General features: G+C 35.0%; 3 protein-coding genes across 7 annotated transcripts; 2 read left to right on the forward strand and 1 right to left on the reverse strand.

Annotated features, from left to right (window-relative positions):
* The first annotated feature begins 238 nt into the window (after window positions 1-238).
* Window positions 239-2,201, forward strand: LOC105284851 (GATA zinc finger domain-containing protein 1). Of its 2 annotated transcripts, none has more exons than XM_011348654.3 (4): window positions 239-660; window positions 823-1,240; window positions 1,386-1,588; window positions 1,706-2,201. In XM_011348654.3, exons 2-4 carry the CDS (start codon window positions 965-967, stop codon window positions 1,917-1,919), a joined length of 693 nt encoding a protein of 230 aa, XP_011346956.1. In that variant the 5' UTR covers window positions 239-660; window positions 823-964; the 3' UTR covers window positions 1,920-2,201. The 2 variants fall into 2 exon arrangements, with proteins under 2 accessions (XP_011346956.1, XP_011346957.1); XM_011348655.3 differs by having other exon boundaries at window positions 828-1,240.
* Window positions 2,170-4,897, reverse strand: LOC105284850 (AP-3 complex subunit sigma-1). 2 transcript variants are annotated; one of them, XM_011348653.3, is made up of 3 exons: window positions 4,435-4,871; window positions 3,771-4,154; window positions 2,170-2,839 (listed from the first exon to the last, which is right to left on the reverse strand). In XM_011348653.3, exons 1-3 carry the CDS (start codon window positions 4,501-4,503, stop codon window positions 2,717-2,719), a joined length of 576 nt encoding a protein of 191 aa, XP_011346955.1. In that variant the 5' UTR covers window positions 4,504-4,871; the 3' UTR covers window positions 2,170-2,716. The 2 variants fall into 2 exon arrangements, with proteins under 2 accessions (XP_011346955.1, XP_019888984.1); XM_020033425.2 differs by lacking the exon at window positions 2,170-2,839 and adding an exon at window positions 2,922-3,356 and having other exon boundaries at window positions 4,435-4,897.
* Window positions 4,898-5,212: 315 nt separating this feature from the next.
* On the forward strand, window positions 5,213-22,769 carry LOC105284854 (beta-1,3-galactosyltransferase 1-like). Of its 3 annotated transcripts, none has more exons than XM_026973524.1 (6): window positions 5,213-5,806; window positions 8,388-8,488; window positions 15,405-15,642; window positions 16,031-16,296; window positions 16,370-16,641; window positions 16,785-22,769. In XM_026973524.1, the coding sequence occupies exons 3-6, from the start codon at window positions 15,405-15,407 to the stop codon at window positions 17,212-17,214; spliced, it is 1,206 nt and encodes a 401-aa protein (XP_026829325.1). In that variant the 5' UTR covers window positions 5,213-5,806; window positions 8,388-8,488; the 3' UTR covers window positions 17,215-22,769. The 3 variants fall into 3 exon arrangements, with proteins under 3 accessions (XP_026829325.1, XP_026829321.1, XP_026829322.1); XM_026973520.1 differs by having other exon boundaries at window positions 5,213-5,792; XM_026973521.1 differs by having other exon boundaries at window positions 5,213-5,518.
* Window positions 22,770-23,553: the final 784 nt, after the last annotated feature.

The following is a 23,553-nucleotide window of genomic DNA, read 5'->3' on the forward strand; positions in this document are numbered from 1 at the left end:
ATGTTTTTGATACGCGGAAAATAAAGATTGTTTTGGTCAAAACCTGGCTGTATATTGCGGTGCATGTCTCACTTTTTAATAATTCGCCACTCTCACTTCCTCAGAGGCTCTCTAGTCCCGTATGAATCAGATCTAAGGTCCCAAAAAACGATAGAAAGTGTTTTGTAGCATTCGCAGTGCTAACTGAACTACAGTCTAGGACACGTTCCATTTGGCGCTTCCAACGACGCGAGCGTCAAGTGGAGCGTACTTTATGTTACGTCCATAACCTCAAAGAGAAAAAGAAATTTCTAGAGGCTTTTGCGTTATATTCCTCCACGTCGAGGAGAAGACGCTTTTCGTTCCGTCCGGAACGTCAAACAAAAAGAAATTTCTTGTTTTAGGTATACGCTATATAACCCTGAGGTGGGTTGAAGGCGTTTTTTGGTCCAGCCGGAACATAAAAAAACAAAGAAATTCTTTATAACCTATAAAAACATAGTGAAGAATCTTGAGGAATATTGTATTATCTGTGATCGAAATTGTTATATTACGACATAAATGAAATAAAAATTCGTAAAACGTAAGAAAAGTGACGAACGTATAGTATAAAGTAACAAGACAATGAGTCAACGAAGAGCAAATGAAGGGAGATGATTGGATTCACTCTACGGATTATTGGTAATACGATCGTCTATATATTACAATCTTTATTCTAATTTATTCATATTTTCATTTTTATTTCTATATATTATATATATTTTTTCTATTTCGTTATAGTTTTAATTTATTAATTTTTATAGATTTATTTTGAATAATTAAGGCAAATTTTAATTTTGTTAGCTTAGATATGTAACACTGGGGAAAAAAGATGTCAAACTGTCATTATCTTGTGGAAGTTTAAGGCGTTTGAAAGCAATTTAAAACACGAAAATACAATAAAAGCTAATAAGCCAAACTAGACTGAACAAATTGCATATATCCGATGCCACTCGGTAATAAACCAGAGTGCACAAAATGTGGGACTCATGAGACCCCGTTGTGGCACTCTACTGAAGCTGGCAATCTCTGTAATGCCTGCTTGGAGGAAGAGCGAAGCGCTGAGGCAAGTGTATCTACGAAGACGGACGAAGAGGATAAGAACAGTTCACTGAGGCCTAGGAGAAGTACCAGGATCACCAGATACTGCAATTCGAAGGCAACTGGACCACACAGAGTGGTGCCCAAGGGCAAGGGCCGCAGGAACTTATTCAAAAAAACAGTACGTGAGAAAGAATGTGCGCAAACGTTTTATGTGATTTTATTTCAACTTTATAATAATTAATGTTTCCGAAGTTACGGCAGTCTTCCGCAAGAATTGAATTTTATAGAATGTGCCTTGTGTTTAAATGTTTTTTTTTTTGCAGCCAGTCAAAGCACCCACGGCCACTGCGACTCCAGTCACGAGTAACTACGTATTTTATAAAGGCACGTACATTCAAGTCGGAGATATAGTCTCCATGCAGGATATCGACGGTGGTATTTATTACGCTCAAATACGCGGCTTGCTAACCGATCAGTATTGCGAAAAGAGCGCTGCCATTACTTGGCTACTCCCCACTACGGCCAGGTAATTTCATGTTGCATTAATTTAGCATGAGATTTTAAATACGATATTATACGCGTGTTATTATTATTATTGAATAATTGAATATTTATTATTATTATTGAACAATTTATATTTCAGTCCCCCACCAGAAGAAGGCTTTGTTCCTGAGACCTACATAATTGGACCGGAGGAAGATCTACCGCGTAAATTAGAATGCATGGAATTCGTGATGCACGCGCCGTCGGATTATTTCAAGCTGAAGAACACGCCTTATCCGCCTCTGCTCACGGAAAGAGGACTGGGTTACGTGTGGACGACGCTTAGAAACGAAACGGCTTTGTACAAAAAGTGACGATGTAAATCTTTTGGATTACGTTTGTCGTACCGATTAGCTCTTTCTAAGCCTAATCTTAGCCTAATCTCAGCTGAGCAAAGATAAGTTGCAGAATAATTCACATGCGAGTGATTTTTTATTTTGTATGTTACTTTAATTAAGAGTAGTTGTAAGTGACGTTTATAAGATAAGCGTACATAGATTATTTTGGAGTAAACGTGCAGCACGAGAGTAATCTCGAGAAACGGAAAATAATATACACTGTCAATTTGTTCATTAAATATATTTTCGTTATAATATAACATTGAAAAGTTTTGCACTCTCGGAATGCGAATGACCGCATGGAACGTCTCTCACATATGAAGTACAGAGCTACATCATTGCAGACAATTAAAAATTAGCAAATTACTGCAGCTGAATTCGTGGACCTTGTCTCTCTTAACATACTTGCTAGCGTAAATTCCTAGTATAAAAATGCGAGGAACGTCCTCGCGCGTTGCCTCTAACTTATTTCTTGCCTTTAGCAAATTTCCTCGCAACTCAAAAGCTGGAACTGGGTTCCTTTCCAGCTCGTACTTGGTCGCCAGTAAAATGGTGATAGACGTTGGTTCATGATTACATGATCATTAATTCTGGTATCGCTGTGACGGGATATACGTGCAGGTGGCAGGCAACATTGGTGCATTCTCGTTTGCCTGGAGGGAAGGGAAAAGTATCCTCGGTGCGGTAGTAGTGGTGGTAGTGACGGTGGTGTCGGTTACGTTCGGGATGGCAGAAGAGACCAGTCAGCTAGGCGCCAACGAGGTGACGGCTGGTCAGAATTTGAGGTCTTTTATCGCCTGCGGCAAGTCAGGCAGCTTCATATCCTTTATTTGTTGTGGTATATTCATGTTCTTCACCGCGGAGACGGCACGCGCGGGCGCTGCTGCGATTCCCGCCTGCACACACCATACGGATTTGGAAGAAGTATGGAGAATGGACAGTTTCCAAGGAAAATTTGACTCTCATGACAAGACACGATCTCTTTTCCTTTTTTTTTTATTTATTTTAGCCAGCAGCAAAGACAAATGACGGATGATTGCGTGACGTAACACGATATTTATTCTTGCAGAGCACTTACGGCGTATACATTTATATCAAGGCACTCGACGCGGAATAGACAACAAATTACAAAAATCAAATCGCATATTGCCATGCGTGTTACGCAAAAAAACACTCGCGCTTCGCAAAAAGCTTGCAAAAAAAAACTTTACTTGTAGCTCTTTCGATCAAAAACACAACACAAAAAAAGAAAAGGAAAAGAGCGCATCACAGGTACGCTGCGTGTGAAATGTGGGAGTGAAATTGTACAAAGAACGGATTGTCTGATTTTGTTACTGCCTGATTTACTTAAGGAGGGGGCCCCAGAAGGACAAACGGACGGGGCGAGCAAGATCGTCCGGATTTGTAAGTCCCCTAAAATTTGATGTTATTCGTCGATCAGTTCTGTCTGATCCACCACCACATTTGATCCGCTCTACAGATCGTCTACCAGTATGCATGCATAGCTACGTTTAAACACGAACCGCTTAAGCAGTTAATGTTCATTTCATGCCCAGTGAGAAAAAGTGAGTACATATTTCGAAAAAAATCGGCCGGACTAAGAACTCGAGACGCGTGCTGCTAGCAGTTTATCTGATGAGGTGGGTTTTATGAGTTTGGACATAAAACAGTTACGGAAAATTATGAATATGCAGGACAGCAATCTCGACTGCGATCTATTAATTTTTCTTATTGACTTATAATCGACTGGATTATTCGAATTAAAAATCTAAAAATAGATCACAGTCAAGATGAAATAATGCGATTGCAGTGGTGAATCGTACTTACCTCTTGCTTTTCCAGCTTGTTCTGATCCTCGATCCTCGTAAGGATCTCGGTCATGTTGGTCTCGAGAACCATACCACCCATCACCAATTCGTTGAGTATATAATGAACCTTGTCCACGTGGAAGATGAGATCGAGCTCGCATACGTTCTCAAAACACTTGTCCAAGGTTTCGACGAAGACCTGTATCAGGTCTAAGATTCCTAATTCCGACTCCGAACTGTCGACGCAAAACACAAAGTAAAGCGTGGCGTAATGTCGATATATCAGTTTATAGTCGGATCCACCGATCAGACTGCCACCCTCCAGAAAATTACATACATTGTCGTCTCTTTTCGAAACGAGCTGAAATGTTTCTTTTATTATCTGCTGTTGCATATCTTCGTTCTGAAGCAAAAAATGTTCCGTTGTAACAGCTTGTATATGTTTTCTAATCTGTTTTTTTTTATATAACATTCTATAAGGTAATATATAATTAATAATAATTATATTTGCGCGATATTATAATGTAATATTTATCTTCAAATACTCTCAAGAATCTCTCATTAACGACTGTCACACGTGCTCTGGGACACCCTGTATAATCATTGCATATCTCTCCAATTGTGAGATTTCTCGAGCTCAAGACTGAAAAGATTTAAAGGACTTAACGTCAACATATACTCACAAAATACTGATAAAACTTCGAAAGTCGAGGTTTCCCATGGTTGTTGAAAACCAAAATCGCCTTAATCATGTTTGGCTAGTCGGAGTTGCGATTACTCGACCCTATAGTAAATCTATCCAGTGCTCAAAGCATATGATCGTTGGTACATGAAAGGTTATGTTTAGTGTGACTGTCTATCTAATTTCCAATAGATTAATCCTCATTACTTCTTTCTGACCTATTAGCCAGTAAAAGTGATGACCTTTCCGTGTAGACCACCGATTGGTAAGATAACGTCCAGAAATCTAGCTGACAAGGTTAGGCAGCTATCAATAATTGTCAACGCATCTTATATCAACACACATGAAAAGTTCGACTGCTTCACTAGTTCACTCGCAAAGTTCTGTTTTTAACTACACTTTTCTGCACTTTTTACACTTGAAACGAGACATATTTCTGGTGGTGTATCAAGAGATGGATGAAGAGAGAACGACTCTGTGTGATTGTTGATAATTCGATCGTTTTTTAAATTCACTTTCAAATTCTCAATTAAAAATCGTATTTAAATTGTTTTCTTAAATTTGTTTAAAATTATTAAAAGGAATACTTAGGCCGGTATTCATAGTCGAATCTTATATTTAAGACCGTCTTAAGTGTATCTTCAGATACTGCGTAGCCAATGAAATGATCCATACAGCATCTTCAGATAAACTTAAGACGGTCTTAAATATAAGATTTGACTATGAATACCGGCCTTAAATAATTTTAAGTACTCCTCGATCATATTTGCCCAGGTTACATAATTCACTGTTACATCACTGCGATATCCGGTGTCGCAGGGAGGAGTGTAGAAATCTCAGTAAACGGTGCAGCAAGTGTACGCAGCAAGTGTACAAACGGAGCTGTCGTTCTTCGCACTTCTTATACGCTGCATCGGTCGCCGAGCCGATGACGTATTCGGTCGGTTGACGTGCCGATAAATCGAGATTGCCCGCACGTCGCGAGAGAAGCGCAGACGGTTCGAAGACGCAGAGCGTAGTGAGTGTCGTCGAAGCGGTGCGGCGATCACGGTGCGGCTACGCGGCGGTACCGGAACGCGAGAAAGGTACTTGCGTTGTCTGTTTGCTCTCCAGCTGCATCACACGCGGTTTCTTTCGTGAATTCGAGGTGTAATAAGCGATTACTTGGTAAAAGAAAATCGATAGAAAGAGAATCGCGAAAAAGCGCAAGCACGAGCGCAACGGGCTTGTAACGTCCGTTCATTTTGCTTGGCATTTCACGCGCGTTTTCTCCGCTACAAAGTGAAAATACGTATGGGAATGAGAAATGGATTGAAGGATGCGTGACTGAAGTGAAGCTTAATAAACATAGGAGGAAAGGTAGAGAGCATGAAGTACGCCATATTACGTGTACACAATCTATCTCTATACATATATATAAAGATCTCTCTCTCTCTCTCTCTCTCTATCTATATATATATATATATATATATATATATATAGATAAACGCACGAGATTTGATAAGAGAGTATGCATGGAAAATATTTGGGCAAAATACTGAAACTTTTGCATGTATCAAAAATTCTTGAGTCGACAAACAGTGTCGACTCTGCAACAATCCTTTTACAGCGTTAATGCGATCAAATAAATACGTATAGAATACAACACAAAATCTTATTTCTAATTTAAAAGATTAATAATGAGAGATATACATGAGACAATTAATGAGGCACGGATGATGTTGACAGCGTAAATGTTTTATCTAGAATGAAACAAGCGTAAATCATCGTTCCAATAATTCATGTTGATCAGTTTGTTAATCATCATCAAAACCACGATTTCGAAAACTTTTCGTCCAAACAAATTTGATAACATTTATGAGATATTTTAGAACATTTTGTAAAAAATTGTGTTTTTCCTATTACGTTATCTCAATTATTTAAATCACTATATATACAAGTTGACAATCATCTAGAATTTAGAATAAAGATAAAAATGTTTTCGTTATACATATTAGCTTTCTGACATCAATTGGAGTATTCGCGTTTTGCAATACTTTCATCTTGTTTATTAAATTAATTTTTAATCTTGTCCATTAATTTAATTAATCCAAATTAATCAAACTGAATTGCTTCTAGATACTTAGCTAGTTAACAATTGATTTCATATTTAGTTTTGATTTTTATAATAAATATTTTTTTAAACTTTTTGTTGCGTATAAGTTGGGATTTTTTATGTACTTGGCGTATTTTTTTCACCTTTGTGAGGTTTTTTTTTAGTGTGATTTAATATTGTGTAATGTTATGCTTTCACACGAAGTGTTTATTTATTATTTTTCTTTCAATTCTGATACGTGCCAAGTATTGTATTTTGTTTCTCTTGTTATTTCTTATCTCCGTCAGTATTCTACGTACTGAATATATTTAAATGACTATCTCCAAAATACATATTCTAGTGTTGATTAAAGATTCTATCAGCTAATCCGAAATCAAGGTTGATTAATGATAATTCGATTTTAATTAAATTATTTATCGCTACTTATAGCTCCTATAATTTTGTTTGTTACGTAAAAAGAAAAATACAATCCGATAACAGATAATCGTTGTTGATTCAGTTGTACGAATTTGCAGTTTTCATAAAAATAATTGAATTTAACAACATGAATTTACCATTAACGCAACAAATGCAGCCGAAAGCAACTTTTTCACGATAACAAAAAAATTATCCTTTTCGATCGCTTTTCCATAATATCCTATATTGCATTAATGAAACTTCTTTTATGTTATATTTATGCTACCTTCAATTAGCTAAATATAGAACTTTTTGACATTTTGTTTTCTACGTTGTGTAATTATTTCTTGATGCATCGGTCTCCTTGACGTTGTATACAGATATTCGATATACGGATATTCGATAAAGTTTTAGCTAGCGTTCATTTGGAAGTAGAATGGTTGAGTTAAGAATGTACATAATGGACTGTCTGTACGAAAAGTTAGTAAAAATCAGAGGTTTACAATGTATCGTCTCTTTTTCCGTTTATTTCTTCTAGAAAATTATTTTAAACGAACTAAAGGATGAAAAAAGTTTTCAGGTTTCAGAACACGTGCATATTTTTTGGTTTAAACTATTAACTATATAAAAGTAAAATTTGTGCAATAATTAAAATCGCTCATATATGCTCAGACTGTACTATAGTACAGTCTGACTATAGAAGAAATAAACGGAAAAACCTTCAATTTTGACTAACTTTTCGTACAGACAATCCGTCATGTACATCCTTAAACCGAAAAGTCCTATACCGTTTTGCGATCTTCGCAATAATAAATATTATTATTTATTATTAAGATAAAATTATTATTAAGATAATATTAATTAAGATTAGCAAATTAGAGCGTAGTAGGCGGAGCGTTGTAGGCACGGTAGACCAATTAGAAAGTATTAAAAAAAGGTTATCAGCAACGTGTATTTTTCCCCTTCACGCGCGTTGCTAGGAAACACGGCTATGCCGTCCCTACAGCGCTCCGCCTACTGTCAAGATGCGTTCTAATTGGCTAATCTTAATCGATTAATAATTCTATAGTTATTACGAGGATCGCAAAACGCTATAGGACTTTTCGGTTCAATTCAACGCATTCTACCTCCATATGAACATTGACTAAAACTTTACCGGATACCCTGCATACCGCCACGTATCAGGTAAATACGTAATCGCGCGTACAACCGTAAGTACGGTTGCAAGATTGAGCAAACTTCGCGCAATAGAGCCACAAAGGCAAGATGCGTAAGCGCGTACTCAGTCACGCATTTAGTTTCTCGATGTGCGATAGTTCCGAAAGAGTGAGTGAATGAGCGAGCGAATAACTGAATAAGTAAGAGAGAACGAGATCTATAAGCATAGAAGATTAGTAAATGGGACTGTTTTTTCTTTCTTACCCTGCGTATATGCGTACCTCTACGCGATATGTTTTCCACAGTGCGTGATGTTCCGGTGAGCTGATTGTCATTCCACAAGAACGGGGTAAATGGAGAAGCGTCAGATGCAGCGTGACAGTACAGCAGTCATTGCGGTCGAAAGGTGAGCGTCATTTATCTGCTGTTCATGTGCGCGCGCAATCACGATTATACCGGTCAGCCGGATCGGTCTCACTGCACAACGATACAAGCGAAAAAACCTGATATTACTAATATTCGCATCGAATAATGCGAGTTGATTTCTCCTCACCTACGTGTGTGATACTGGCGAAGTGCACGTGACTCCGCCTTGTGCAATCGCTCTATTTTTAGCACGTCTCTTTGATATAGATATCTTTGATATAGATATATCAAAACTCATCGTTATTATTCTATTATGTTTACCAGATTTCACCGATAATGTATTTCCTGTTCTAAGACGCGACTTTATTACTTCCGGAATTTCAGTGAGAGGATGGGATAAATTCTAATACGTAAAATATAGTCAATGATATTTGTTCATTTTTTGTGATAATGTGAATGAGAATATCTTAGGATTATTCGCTTATTATCAGGATTGGGTAGTAACTAGTTAAATAGTTAAAAATTAAGTTAAAAAGTTATTAACTTTTAACTTAACTTAGTTAATTTTGAACATGTTAACTTTTAACTTAAAGTAGTTCTATTTAAATGCATTAACATTAACTTATTAACTTTTTTTTATACAAGTTAAAATAATTCATCAATATTAAAGTCGTGTGAAAATGGTTGGTCGCAATGCGTCAAAACAATATATGTTAACTTTTAACTTTAATAAGTTAATTTAAGTTTTTAACTTAACTTTAATTGAGTTAATTTTTGTTTAAGTAACTTTTAACGTAAACTGAGTTAATTTCTGGATCATTAACTTTAAACTTAACTTAGTTAAAGAAACAAATGAAGTTACCCTGCTTATTACACACTGCCCAGTTATGCTATTCATATCTTCTTAAATGTTTCGAATTAGAACAGGCATGATTATATGTATTTATGGTTGTCGCAGATATAGCTGATTACTGATAAGACCAATTGTAAAGAACTGCACAAGTGATATCGGGCACAATACGAGTTAGTAATTTTTTTTAATAGGTTTTTTGTGACAGTTGTGTTAACAATAATTCAGATATATACATGGTGTGTCCAGCCTCTGGTGCGACTTACTTTAAAACATTTATTTTTGCAGCGTCATTTCTTGATGAATAGTTAAGAATAGTTAAGAAGACTGATATTTCAGCTATGACCACCAAAATTTCAAGGCGCTAATCCAAATTAAAAAATCCAAATTTGCAAAATGTACGTTATTAGTTTTCATGTCATAATACGTTATTGACGCTCGTTAAAAAAATACTATGGAATATAGAGAATATAGCTAATGTTAAAGTTTGTTTTAAACTGGGCAAAAGAGTTGGTGAAACGTAAGAGATGATGAAAAGTATATATGGTAGTGATTGTCCGAATCGTCCCAATGTTTTTAAATGATTTGCTCGGTTTCATGACTATAGACAAAATCATAGACGCTCCACCGCAGCCAAAACCAAGTCGTATCTCTGAAAACATATAAGGTATATAAAATCCTTCGTTCACTGTGTCTGCAAGACTTAGCTATTCACTAAATAACATACTTAAAAACATTGTATATCAAATTCTAACCGAGGATTTGAGCAAACAGAAGATCTATACACGCTTCATACCGCACACGCTGATAGAAAATCAAACAGATGTTAGAGTGGAGCTATAAAGACGTGCTAAGAGCGTATGTTGATCAGTATTCAGAGGAAAAACATCGTAACTGATGAAATATAGTGTTTTCAAAATATGAGTCACTCACAAAGTGGCAGAGTATGGAATGGCAGAGCCCATAAAAGCTAAAGCCGAAGAAAATGCGCATTCAAAAGAGCCGGATCAAGACATTACTCACTATTTTCTTCGACTCGAAAAAGAATCATCCACAAAAAGTTCATACTGAAACAGTGAGTGTTGATTATTATTTGGGTGTTCTGAATCGTTTGTGGAACAGGGTTCTTCACGTTCGGCCTACCTACGGAATACCGAGAGTAAAGGCCTTGGTCGCTTCTACACGATAATATACCAGCGCATAAATCCAAGACTGTATGTGATTTCTTGGCCAGAAAAGGCATCACGTACTTGATTTGATTTCATGTGACTTCTAGCTAAAACTCCCCCAAAACTCAAGTTGATGATGAAAGAAAAGAGTTGCGGATTTAACAAATTAGGGGATCCGAAGGGCGGTTTTGGAAACGATTCCGAAAATGGAGTACGGTAACTTCGAAAAATATTTTAATCGCTTCCAGTATTCTATTGATTCAAAAGGAGTGTTTTTTGAGTAAAAACAATAGACACAAGACATAATGGACGTATCTTGTATTTTTTTGGATACTTTTAGTTGCGCCAGAGACTGAACAGACGGACCGTGTGCCTACTTAAAACGTATAATATTTCTTATATATTTTTCACACAAGTCAAAAACTTTTAGATCGTAAACTTTTGAATTTCCTAGATTTTGATAACTTGAGATTTATAATTAGGTGAATATTTTGTATTATCTACTATATGTGTATACAATAAACACATAAGTCTTAACAAGTTAATATTTAAATTGCAATTCAATTTTAATCGTTTTGTTCTCAAATTTTGTAAGTCCAAGAGACATTCCAATAAACATTATCCTTTCTTGAGAAATATATAAATATAATAATATAATAAAAGGCAATATCAGAATTTTGGATAGAAACGTATAAAAAAATCATTTCCATAATTTATGTTAAAACACGACTAACTCTAGTCGAAAAAATGTTTCCTAAAACAATTCTTTTAAAAGTTTTTTTCTTTTTACAAGTTTGTAGTTTAAGATGATTCGTAAATAATTTAAATCGAGATTAAAAGAAGATCAAAATAAAATGCTGGGTAACATCATGTAATTCAACTTAAATATTAAATTAAATATTTAACACTTTGACGATCGCATCTTTTTTGCCAAGGAACTATCTATCGCTAGTATTTTTCGCGAAATAGCTATAGTATAACTACAGTAATAATAATAAAAGCAAACATTGAGATGTTCTATAAAGAATAGAACTGCAAGATTTAAACGCTAGTCGTTAAATATAAGGGGCAAGTCACTGAAAGAAACTGGAACAATTGTATTGAATTGTTGACGAGGCTTCAAAGGCTCAAAGGCCTAAAGGCTGCGCGAGCAAAGTCACGTCTATGTAATAAGTACCAACTGATAATCGCTATAGTCGCACAGTAAAGTTACGCGTACGTGATAACGCTCAAATAAATTGATTGAGCATTGGCATATAAATATTTCTTTATTTTCTGGGAATAAAATTGTTTTTAACTCGGAATTACATTTCGGGAGTTACTGTGACATATGCCTCACTTATTCGTATTATCTGTTATAGTGAGTACAAATATTATTTTATCACATATGTTTAGATGTATACCTGAGATTGTAATCGGAGGTGGAAATTATAATATCAGAACGTCGAGCATAATAGTTTTTAAATGGAAAACCTTCGAAATTGGCTAATCATATCGTTTCAAGTTTGCGTGCTCAGACACGAATGCATCGCAGCATTATCGCAGGTGATCTCATAAAAGTGTGTTTACTTATTAATCGATATTGATTTTCACATGTTTGTCACGTATGTAGAATGTCATTCATCCGATGACATTTTTACTATTGTACATTTACTATTATACTAAGGTGCTTTTGTTTGAGTGAACTTTAAATAATACAATTGATCAATTTTAAATATTTCTCATTTCAGAATTATTATAGCCTTGCAATTTTAGTATTAGACTTTTTGTCTTGAATGATTTCAGGAATATTAATAGATTTGAAACTTCCTTATATATTTAAAACTATAATATAATGTATTTTATACTCTTTTAAAGAATATATGTATAACGTTTCTTATTTTTAAGCACTCTGTTGTGTGTGTGAGTAAATTCTGTACAATTTATATTTTTTAATTTAATTTTTAATTTTATTTAAATTTTCAATTTAAATATTTTAGTCTGTTAAGTTAGCACCCCCACCACACAAAATCGAAATACTAAATATACAGGAATTAAGTGCTCTTTATGTGCTAATTATGTGCTCTATTCACGATTTTTGTGCTCAAGCGGTTTAGCGAGAAATCGCAATTAAAAATGGGGGTGCTGACTTAACGTAAGTTAGCACCCCCACTCATTGAAAATGCATACCAAACCAAAAACTTGGTACGCCAGAATTATGTGCTTTTAAGAGCATTACACAAAATTATCCTATTTGAAATAGTTTAGGAGATGCATGTCAAAAAAGATCGATACATACATCACTGATACAAGAGTAAAGTGCCCGTTAAAATACAGATAGCGAAATGATTCTGGTCTCAAAATGTTGCTCGATTTATGTGCTTTCGGAATATGCACCATGAGATTTTTGTGCTCATGCTTTATATACATATATTATATATATAAAACAACAAAAAAACGTAATACAAAAATACAATGTATGATTTCCACAACATTCCACGCGAAGCGAGTTCCAGTCCCACGCTACATCGAGGGGGGGTGCGGGTGGGGGGCCGAAGGCCCCCCGCACCCCCCTTTCGGTGTGTGTGTGTACGCGCCGCAATCGCTTGTCAACCGGATTGCGATTTTCTCCTCTTGGTTAGGTTATTTTCTTCGAGGTGAGGTGCAGGGGGAGGGGCTACGCCTAATTTGTACTATTCTATTGTACAAAATATGTTTAACTGATAGGAAGCATGCGAAAGTAAAAGTGTTAAAATTCAAGTTCTATTCAATTGCCACAGCTAATATTTTATATTTAGTAGTTACATATGTAAAGGAGTGAGTGTATCACTAAAATTTCAGCTCGCTAGCTCATGGGGGCCTTTCGGAAGTATATCCCAAATTAGGCGTAGCCCCTCCCCCTGCACCTCACCTCGAAGAAAATAACCTAACCAAGAGCAGAAAATCGCAATCCGGTTGACAAGCGATTGCGGCGCGTACACACACACACCGAAAGGGGGGTGCGGGGGGCCTTCGGCCCCCCACCCGCACCCCCCCTCGATGTAGCGTGGGACTGGAACTTGCTTCGCGTGGAATGTTGTGGAAATCATACATTGTATTTTTGTATTACGTTTTTTTGTTGTTTTATATATATAATATATGTATATAAAGCATGAGTACAAAAATCTCATAGTGCATATTCCGAAAGCACATAAATCGAGCAACATTTTGAGACCAGAAACGTTTCGCTATCTGTATTTTAACGGGCACTTTACTCTTGTAAGCATGGTGGTGCTAACGTTCGGGACGGTTGGTCGATCGAGAGGGATGAGCACAAAAATCTCATGGTGCATATTCCGAAAGCACATAAATCGAGCCACATTTTGAGTCCAGAATCATTTCGCTATCTGTATTTTAACGGGCACTTTACTCTTGTATCAGTGATGTATGTATCGATCTTTTTTGACATGCATCTCCTAAACTATTTCAAATAGGATAATTTTGTGTAATGCTCTTAAAAGCACATAATTCTGGCGTACCAAGTTTTTGGTTTGGTATGCATTTTCAATGAGTGGGGGTGCTAACTTACGTTAAGTCAGCACCCCCTTTTTTAATTGCGATTTCTCGCTAAACCGCTTGAGCACAAAAATCGTGAATAGAGCACATAATTAGCACATAAAGAGCACTTAATTCCTGTATATTTAGTAATTCGATTTTTTGTGGTGGGGGTGTTAACTTAACAGACGTAAATATTTTTGCATCAGTTGATTATCTTAACTGTTAAAAAATGCTATAAAAAATTATAATAAAAGTGGAAATAAGAAGAATGGCGTTAAGATATAAATAACGTCTAAAACCATTCAAACACACTAGCTAACGATCTTGCAGTTGCCAGTAACGTTAATCATAGATTAAATCGTAAAACCTCTCAAGACTTATTCTATAACCGATAGGATTTATATGATAATTAGGAAGATTCAAAGGATTCTTATCAGAGCAAGACATAGTCTTATTGTAACACATAGTTTAATTATACACTTATTGTTTAATGTCCTTAAGTGTGACAGATTGCAATATTTACTAGGAGTTAAAAAAAAATAAAATTGCTGATAAAATAACATTAAAACTTTAAGTAAATTGAACATATGATAAACCCACAATATTTTTAGACTGTTAAGCTTCTTATAAGTTACAACAGTTCACTTTATTCAGCTACAGCATAATATTTGATTTTGCATACACTACACAGTATCTTTTTATTCATCATTTACATTCACTCTTCATATTATTCTTGTCTCCATTTCTCAGTAAAATATTTTACTGAGAAATGGATTTTACATATTCACGTAACATTTACCATATCAATGTCTTTATTGTATATATTAACCCTCCGTCGTCCATAATTTTTTTAACAACGCCATCGTCCCACTGTACACTTGAGTGTTATACATGTATCGCTAACACGTAACTGCTTTAAAAAATTTGGCAAAATTCCGGGTGACTCTTTGAACGTTCCTGAACATATTTTGACAGTCGCCAAACCGGAATGATCAATAGGTGTTTTATGAAAAATTGAAATTTGTCGGTGAAATTTACCATCGTAGTTTCAGGCGTGTCACTCAAGTGTACAGTTGGACGACGGAGGGTTAAGATTAAATATTCTTTCTCAAAAGCGAAAATTCTAGATGCGTAATAAATTCTGTTATGATTAATATTAATATACTGGAAAATTGATAATGTGCTTGCTGCATCTAAAGTAAACAAATGTTAAAAAATATTGTTAAAAAGATAATAACTACAACGAATAATAATAATACAATAATAAAATATAAAAGACAATTAAATATTTAATATTAAACATTATAGTAAAAAATATAACAGAGCAACATTCAATTTAATTAATTTTTTAATAAATAGAATTAATGTTATAAACTAATTTGTATGCTTATTTCCATGCAAATATCCTTTTTCTCGTATAGATGGACAGATATCGACTATTGCCTATGGACTTACCTGCGATTACCGTCAATAACAATAGTAGCATTAAAGGCAAGGCATCTTTTGTTCGACGGCTGGCAATAGGATTTGTAATTCTGGCCATACTCGGCCTTTTATATGTACCGGCATATCACTCCGCTCAGAGTCCATTCTTAGGCTTAGGTGAGACTCCATCCTCTGCTGAACCATTCGGCAGTTTACGCTCAGCGGCGTCCATAGGTAAGTATTTATTATTTATAATGTTCATTTAAAACAATACAATTATAAGAAGCTAAAGAATACAGTAAATTACAATATAAATAAATGTTTTCATTATTATAATTAATAATTGTTAAATTATTGTCTTAATATAATATTCGATATTAACAATAAAAGAAAGGCGCTAAATTATTTTAATTTCATAATAAATGTCTTATTTATTATTATTCTTCTTTATTATTATTATTATTATTATCATCATTAAATGATATTATTTTAAATAATATCATTTAATTAATTATGCATATTATTTTAATATTTTTGCAACAAACATGATAATAATGAAGTAGTGAATGATATATTTTGTTTACTTTATTGTACGATAATAATTTAAATAACTAATTTGCAGCACAGTTGTCTGGGTGGTCATACAATACATCGAGGGATCTCTGCGTTTATATTCACCCGGAAAACACCACGTCGATTCTCAGTCCTACTGGCATTTGTTCGCTATCGACATATCTGTTAATAATTATATGCTCGGCGGTTGCTAATCAAGAAGCTCGTGCCGCTATTAGAAGCACCTGGGCCAATAAATATAACTTAGACAATTTATACAATTCTACGGTGAAAGTAGCGTTTTTACTAGGACAAAGCGACAATGATACGCTTAATGTAAGTATTCTGACATTTTCAATCTTGCAAAAATCATTTCTCCATAATAATTCTTCATTCTTGTCCGACCCAGAATTTAATTGCCGAGGAAAGTTTTCAATACAATGACATTATACAAGAACGTTTCCTTGACACATACAATAATCTGACACTGAAGTCGGTCATGATGTTGAAGTGGGTGACGTCAAATTGCGATCAGGCTAAGTACCTTATGAAAACAGACGATGACATGTTCGTCAATGTTCCCTTACTTGTGCAAACATTACGTTCGCGAACGCAAAGTGAAACTTTATTGGGTTCGCTCATTTGCAGCGCCAAACCGATATCAGATCCCAAAAATAAATGGTAAGTCATATTCAATAATATTCGGTAGTATTTTTTATTCCTGTTCAACCAACAAACTATAACAATTTATATTATATTTATATTATATTTATATTATATTTATATTATTATAGAATATAAAACACCGATTTTTAATTACGCAGGTACACACCGAAATACATGTACTCGGAGAAGACATATCCAAATTACCTGTCGGGTACAGGATACGTTATGAGCATGGGCGTAGCGTTTAAGTTGTATCAAACCGCATTGGTAACACCCCTGTTGCACCTCGAGGACGTCTACATCACGGGGCTGTGCGCGAAGCGCGCGCGAGTGCGACCCGTCAATCATTCCGGATTCAGCTACATACCTCGCAAGATGGATCCCTGTGTGCTCAGGAACTCCATCACCACGCACAAGGTGAACGCGTCGAGCATGTACATGATTTGGGTAAAGGTAAACGACACGAGCGTCTCGTGTAACAATCGTACGACGCGCATCGATCGGAAACCGATCGTTCTGAGCAGAAATGGCAGGAACGCGGCCGGCTATTACGTCTTTAAGAGAAAAGCTATAAACAGGTGTGTTTAGATTTGTTCCTGACTGTAGTATTGACTGTTACACGCGTTACGTATATACACATACACGCCATTCGTTCTTCTTCGTCGATTTCCGTTAGACGCAAATTACAAGAATCGAATCTAGGTAGAGAAATGCAAGAAATGATCTGAGAGTAGTGAATCTCTTATTCTAATATCGGGCTGTGTCCAACGACTTTCACTAATTATTTTCTTGTCACTAAGATGATGAACACTTAAATTTTGCGTATATATACTCGTACAGCGCAGAAGCTTGCAGCAATATTGCACCAACGTTGCTGCAAACTTCTGTCCGCGTCAGTTGACAGTCCAACTGAGTTTAGGGATAGGCATCGATGTGATTTCAGTATCAAGTCTTTGTACAAATATTTGCATACTTGAATTCTTACAGAACCGTAACGCTAGACATCTTTGATGACATGACGATGTTAGATCTTACATATCAGATATAATCGGAACTTTTGTAATGTGTTCATAATTACACGATTGTTCTCAGGCTCTGGTGCGACGGATTTTTTTTCTCAAGTTTTTTCTACACCATCTCTTGATGAGTGGTTGCGTTATGAATTAAGTTTGACATTTCAGTTATGACCACTAATTTCAAAGCGTTAACGATTAGTATGTCTGCATCGTTAGTTTTGATGTTTTTATGTGACAGTACCTTATTAACGCCCGGCGAAAAAACACGCTTTGACCGCACACGCTAGATTGGTGATCTAGATCAGTGGTGGCGAACCTGGCGACACGCATGAAAATTTTTCTGGCACGTCAACGATTTAGAATATCATTTTATACACTTTAAATTATTCAAAATTTTTTTAATTGTTACAATATGTACAAGTTAAATTTTGTTTTACATGAAAGAAACTAATCAACAAGTGCATAGCCCACTGTAGGAACAAGGCCCAGCAGCTAAAAACTTATCTCAATAAGATTCTGCAAAATATAATTAATTTTCTATTAAGTTTTAAAAACTGTCCGGCACATCAACAACTCGATAAATATATTATTTGTAAATTTTTGGCACGCGCACATAAAAAGGTTCGCCACCACTGATCTAGATAGAAGATCAAAAAAATGCCAGAGTGGAGTACTGCAAGGAATTATTAAGTGGAAGCTGTGGAGTCGTCTGTATTACCAACGGAATTGAGGAATGTAGCACACAGAATTCTTTTTATTGGTTGTGCAGAATAGAAAATCCTTTTCCACAAATAAAGTATACATAGTAAGAATGTTCTCGAGAGAGGACTTTATAATCAAAATGGAAAAAAGTTCAAAAATTGCATTTTGTTATCGGCTTGTGACCCAACCTCATACATTAATTTGTCTAACATGAAAGTTATGGACTTTGTATGCACACAAAATCGCTGTCTGGTAGAGTGGTTACACAATGAAGGAATATGAAAATGCTTTTAGAAGTGAATTTAGTGTAAATAAAAAGATTTCTGTGCGCTGCAATTTTGTATATACTTTTGTGTAACATCGTTTCCAAGAGTAAAACAGAGCACAAGATTAGTTCCTTGATATCGTGCAAAAGAATTTTTCATTCTGCGCAATCAATGAAAAATCTATTTAAAAAATCACTCACTCCGTCGATGAAAAATATCATAAACGATACGATATTTTTTACAGCTTTTCTCTTCTGAATTTCATGACAAATATCGTAAACGATACGATATTTTTTATAGCTTTTTTTCTTCTGAATTTCATGACAAATATCGTAAACGTTACGATATTTTTATGGAATTCGGATCAACATTGGTCGTTCTTAGAGAGTCCTTGCAGTATTCCACTCCGTAGTCTTTGTGATCTTCCGTCTATCTAGATCACCAATCTAGCGTTACGATTATGAAACATGGTGTTTCCAATATGAGTCACTCACAAAGCGGCAGAGTGCGGAATGGCAGAGTCCAGAAGAGTCAAAACTGAAGAAAATGCGTATGCAGAAAGACTGAATCAAGATATTGCTCATCGTTTTCTTCGATTCGAAAGGATCGTCCAGAAGGAATTCATACCGAAAGATCAACCGATGAATCGATGAACTGATTATTATTTGAATGTTCTGTGTTTGTGGAACAGGACTCTTCGAGTTTGGCCTGAATACCGAGAGCAAGGTTCTTAGTCGCTTCTGCATCGGCGCACAAAATCCAAGATTGTAAGCGATTTCTTGATTGGAAAAAGCATTACATCTCCCGTATTTGCTTGATTTGACTCTATGTGACTTCTGACTATCCAAAACTCAAACTCTCCAAAGCTCAAACTGACGATAAAAGGAAAGTTATGACACTATTCAGGACATGCAAAGGGCTCTGACTGTGGTTTTGAAGGGCTATTCTGATAATGGAATATAATAGTTACTGTTTCGAAAAATTTTTTAATCACTTTCAGCATTATATTGACTCAGAAAGAGCGTATTTAAAAACTAAAACTTTAAAAACTTAAAAACTTTAAATTACAAAAAAACTAAAAACAAGACATAATTAATTAATATCTTGTATTTTTTTCAGCACCAGAGCTTGAACAATTCGTGTATGCATATCTTTTTGGAATAACATCGGTATTATATTATCATTAGAAATCTCAAACAAATCTCAAAAACAAATTTTTGTTAAAGAAATTAAGTTGATTGTTCCGTCACATAGTATTTTGTAAACGTTGATGATGACATTCTAAAATCGCAGTATGTAAATTTGTATATTTAAATCTAAAATTATTATCACGAATGGGTAAAACTAAAAACGTTTGCTTTATTACATAAAAACGATTAAAATAATTTGAACGCCTAATATACACCGCGTTTCAAATCTAGCACATCACCTATTAACGTCTCGCGTCTATTAATAGTTCGCTATCGTGTATGCGAGGCATTGATTTCTTTATTTCCATAAACACAAAGAAAGTCTATCTTTTCGATATCAAAAGTTAAAGAAATGAGCTGAAGTAATAGATAGCTGATGTAGTAGATAGTTTTTTAAATATCCAGTAACAAGTATGCTAATAGCATGTTTTGAGATTATTTGAAAACGAAAATCGTAATGTAAAAATATACAGGCTATAATGATTTTTAAATGGAAAGCGGTTCAAGTTAATTAATTACATCATCGAAAATTTGTATAGTAAAACTATGAATATCAATTAATAAATTTCGGAGTATTTATTAGCCAATACGCCGTCTAATTACAGTCTCGACGTTTTAGTGTTTGAATTTTCGTTTCCAACTGATCTCAAGAATATATTGTGTAATTAAAAGGTGGATCGTTAGGGTTGAGACACTGTATAATTAATAGCTTTCATTTTTAAATTATTTCTTTCTTATATTCTTTTGTTGGATCTGTATTAACAAATCGGCATTTAATGACGTAATCTTATCGTGTGGTAATATTAATATTATCGGCATCTCGAATATATATACATATATAAAATATTAAAAGCATGGTTTTTATGGTATTCACGTTATACATTTTGTACAGTATTTATATTTATACAGTGACATTTTTTTATATATATGTAGATTTATAGGAGTTGGTGTTTATTTCGTTTCTTATATACATACAATTGAAAAAAATACTGGTATATAAACAATATTTTTATATCTTCATTATATGCATACAGATAAAAATTATTATATTATTGAAATTGTTAAAGTTATTATTAAAATATTATATTTCATTAATCATTAAAATTAATTACTAAAATTGATAAAATCGTTAAAACCTATTTATTGTATATCAATCAAAATTACATATCGGCATCTAAGTTTTGGTATCAGTTTCAATTCCTGCAATTAAAATTCTTCGATGGGCAATGCATGTGTTGTTAAAAAACGATTCGTCCCCTTATGGATTATGATTTCGCATAGTGTGCGATGGAAACAGAAAATTCGATCGGTCAACAGTTTATTGTCATCAATGCGATCGACTTTATGCATTTACGGAGAGCAGAGTGACGGACGACGTTCAGACCAACATAACCGAGAGTTTTTTGTACGGTAATTTTCTATTTAAACCAAAGTAGTATTTAAGGATACGCTGTCAATTAGATCTTTTATATGATTTGTATCATCCTTCCCGGCTCTTTGCGTGAAACAGACACAAGACGATCTAGCGACGAGAGAATCTCAAACGCGTAATTGTCATTCGAGGAACGCAAGTATTGCTGCGTTACGGATGATTTGTTCGAGTCTTAGGCATATCGATTGACATTTCCTAATGGCAGCTTAGACGGCATATTTATCTATCTAACTTAGGTGATTTTCTGCGAAACGTTTTATTGTAATCGATGCATCGCGTGCGATTAGTGAATGCCGATAAGCGAAAACAAAAGCTAAATGCGTAAAATAAAGATGCGTACAAATTTGTTGCATACCTTTGTATCGCGCATTATAGTATCGTGATATGGACAAAGCGCGTATCAAAAGATTAAGTTGTAAAAATGTATAAAATACCTGTGATTTCAGAGGTTTTTGGGCGCTAACTTTTTAAGGAAGCATTTTCCGACCTATGTTTATAGGAAACTTTTTGTTCAGAATTAAATTCCTTATAAGATCTCAAAGTCTGGCCGAAACATTTGGACCCACCCTATATAGCTTTCTTAAATCTTCTGTAGAATCTTTTCTTGATGTTTTATCTAGAGTGGGAATAATAATAATAATAAACATTTACGAAATGATACACTTGAGAGACATTGCAGATGAGAGTTTGATTCTGATACATATTCTGTAAAGACTGCTGAATTAATCTCTTTGCTTTATTTTAATTGGGAGGTTTTAAAATATGCGTAGATGAAGTCGCGACAAGTAATTGATTCTATTGTAGATACGTATTACGAAAATGATATGAAACCATCAGTTAAAAGAAAGCATACGTTAATCATATACATATCAAGATCAAGGCCATCAGCAATGTAAATCCTTTTTGTAAATCCTTACCAAAATAATAAACAGTTGACAAAATCTGCTGATTACCTACATTCTCTGAGAAGTTTTGCATAGACATGTTGCGTCACGCATGTAACAGGCTGGATAATTCACAGCGACACGTATAATTCCCGTCGACAGATACGACTTAATAAGAATTTAATGAGGAATTTAATGATAAGCAAATTGTCACATAGCACATTGTAACGTATCGCTCATTTGCAATGTTTACAATGCATTTGCATTTGTCACGATATGAAACAACGGTATGCAAAGACAAAGGCATGCAGCAAGTTTGTACGCGTCTTAAAAGAAGAGCAAAGCTGTTTCTTCTTGTAATAATCTCTGTAAAGATAATCTTCAAACGCCATTGCTTCTATGTACTTATGCGGAATTATTTCGGGATATATCGTAATATCGATATATTAATCTGCATACTGCAGAATCTCCTAGTAGCTTTACGTTAGATTTACTTTTGTGTATGCGTAAAAGTCGGACACAACAAGGTTGCTTCCTTAATTTAGTAACGTAAGATTGTTTTCTATGTAAACGAGATGAGACAGTGTGTGTCGATGACGCAATTTGAGGAGGACTTTGTGTCATTAATGAATAAAATTAATCTTTTTTTAAAATTTATTGATATTTCATTAGATTGTTTTTTAAATCATGCCAGAATATTAGCACTAATAAGCCAGTTCTCTTGCGACATGCATGTACATCCCTTTGTGATCTAAATTATTTTTTCAGGCGTTTTCTGGACTTCATAAATGCGATGGTACCGCATACTTTGTGTTTACTTTAATGTTTCAGTATTTAAGTATAAAGCATACAATGCAGTTATATATATACAGTGCTGGCAAAAAGTTCCGGAACGGTTAAAAATCTTGGAAAATAATGATTTAGTGGAAAAAGGTTTCAAACAAAAAGCATAGGGCTTAAACAAATCTATTAGATGATGATATCTATTTGACCTTGGTATGACCTTGGAAAGCCCGGTCATGGTCAACATAAAAATCTTAAATGGAAACCCCTATTTTTTATTATATATTCTTGTAGCTTAGCTCGAGAGCTTTTCGAAACGCTATAATAAATGTTTTTTCTCTTACGTACTTTTTGACTTATAAGGCTTGAAGGTTACACAGTACCGCCGGTAGAATTACCCAAGGTGTACCGCGTGGAGGTTACACGGTCGGATTTACACCTCTTTTGTGCGTGTGTGTGTGTGCGCGCGCGCGCGCGCGTGTGCGTGTCGTGTATGTGTAATGTCGTTGTTCGTACATACGAGTATAAACTATTTTTGTGAAGTTAGTTTTATGAAGAATACACACACACACTCATACACGCACGCACGCACGCACACACACACACACGCACACTCATACACGCGCGCGCGCGCGCACACACACACACACACGC

This window comes from Ooceraea biroi, chromosome 1 (genome assembly GCF_003672135.1).
Source record: "Ooceraea biroi isolate clonal line C1 chromosome 1, Obir_v5.4, whole genome shotgun sequence".
Classification (NCBI taxonomy): Eukaryota; Metazoa; Arthropoda; class Insecta; order Hymenoptera; family Formicidae; genus Ooceraea; species Ooceraea biroi.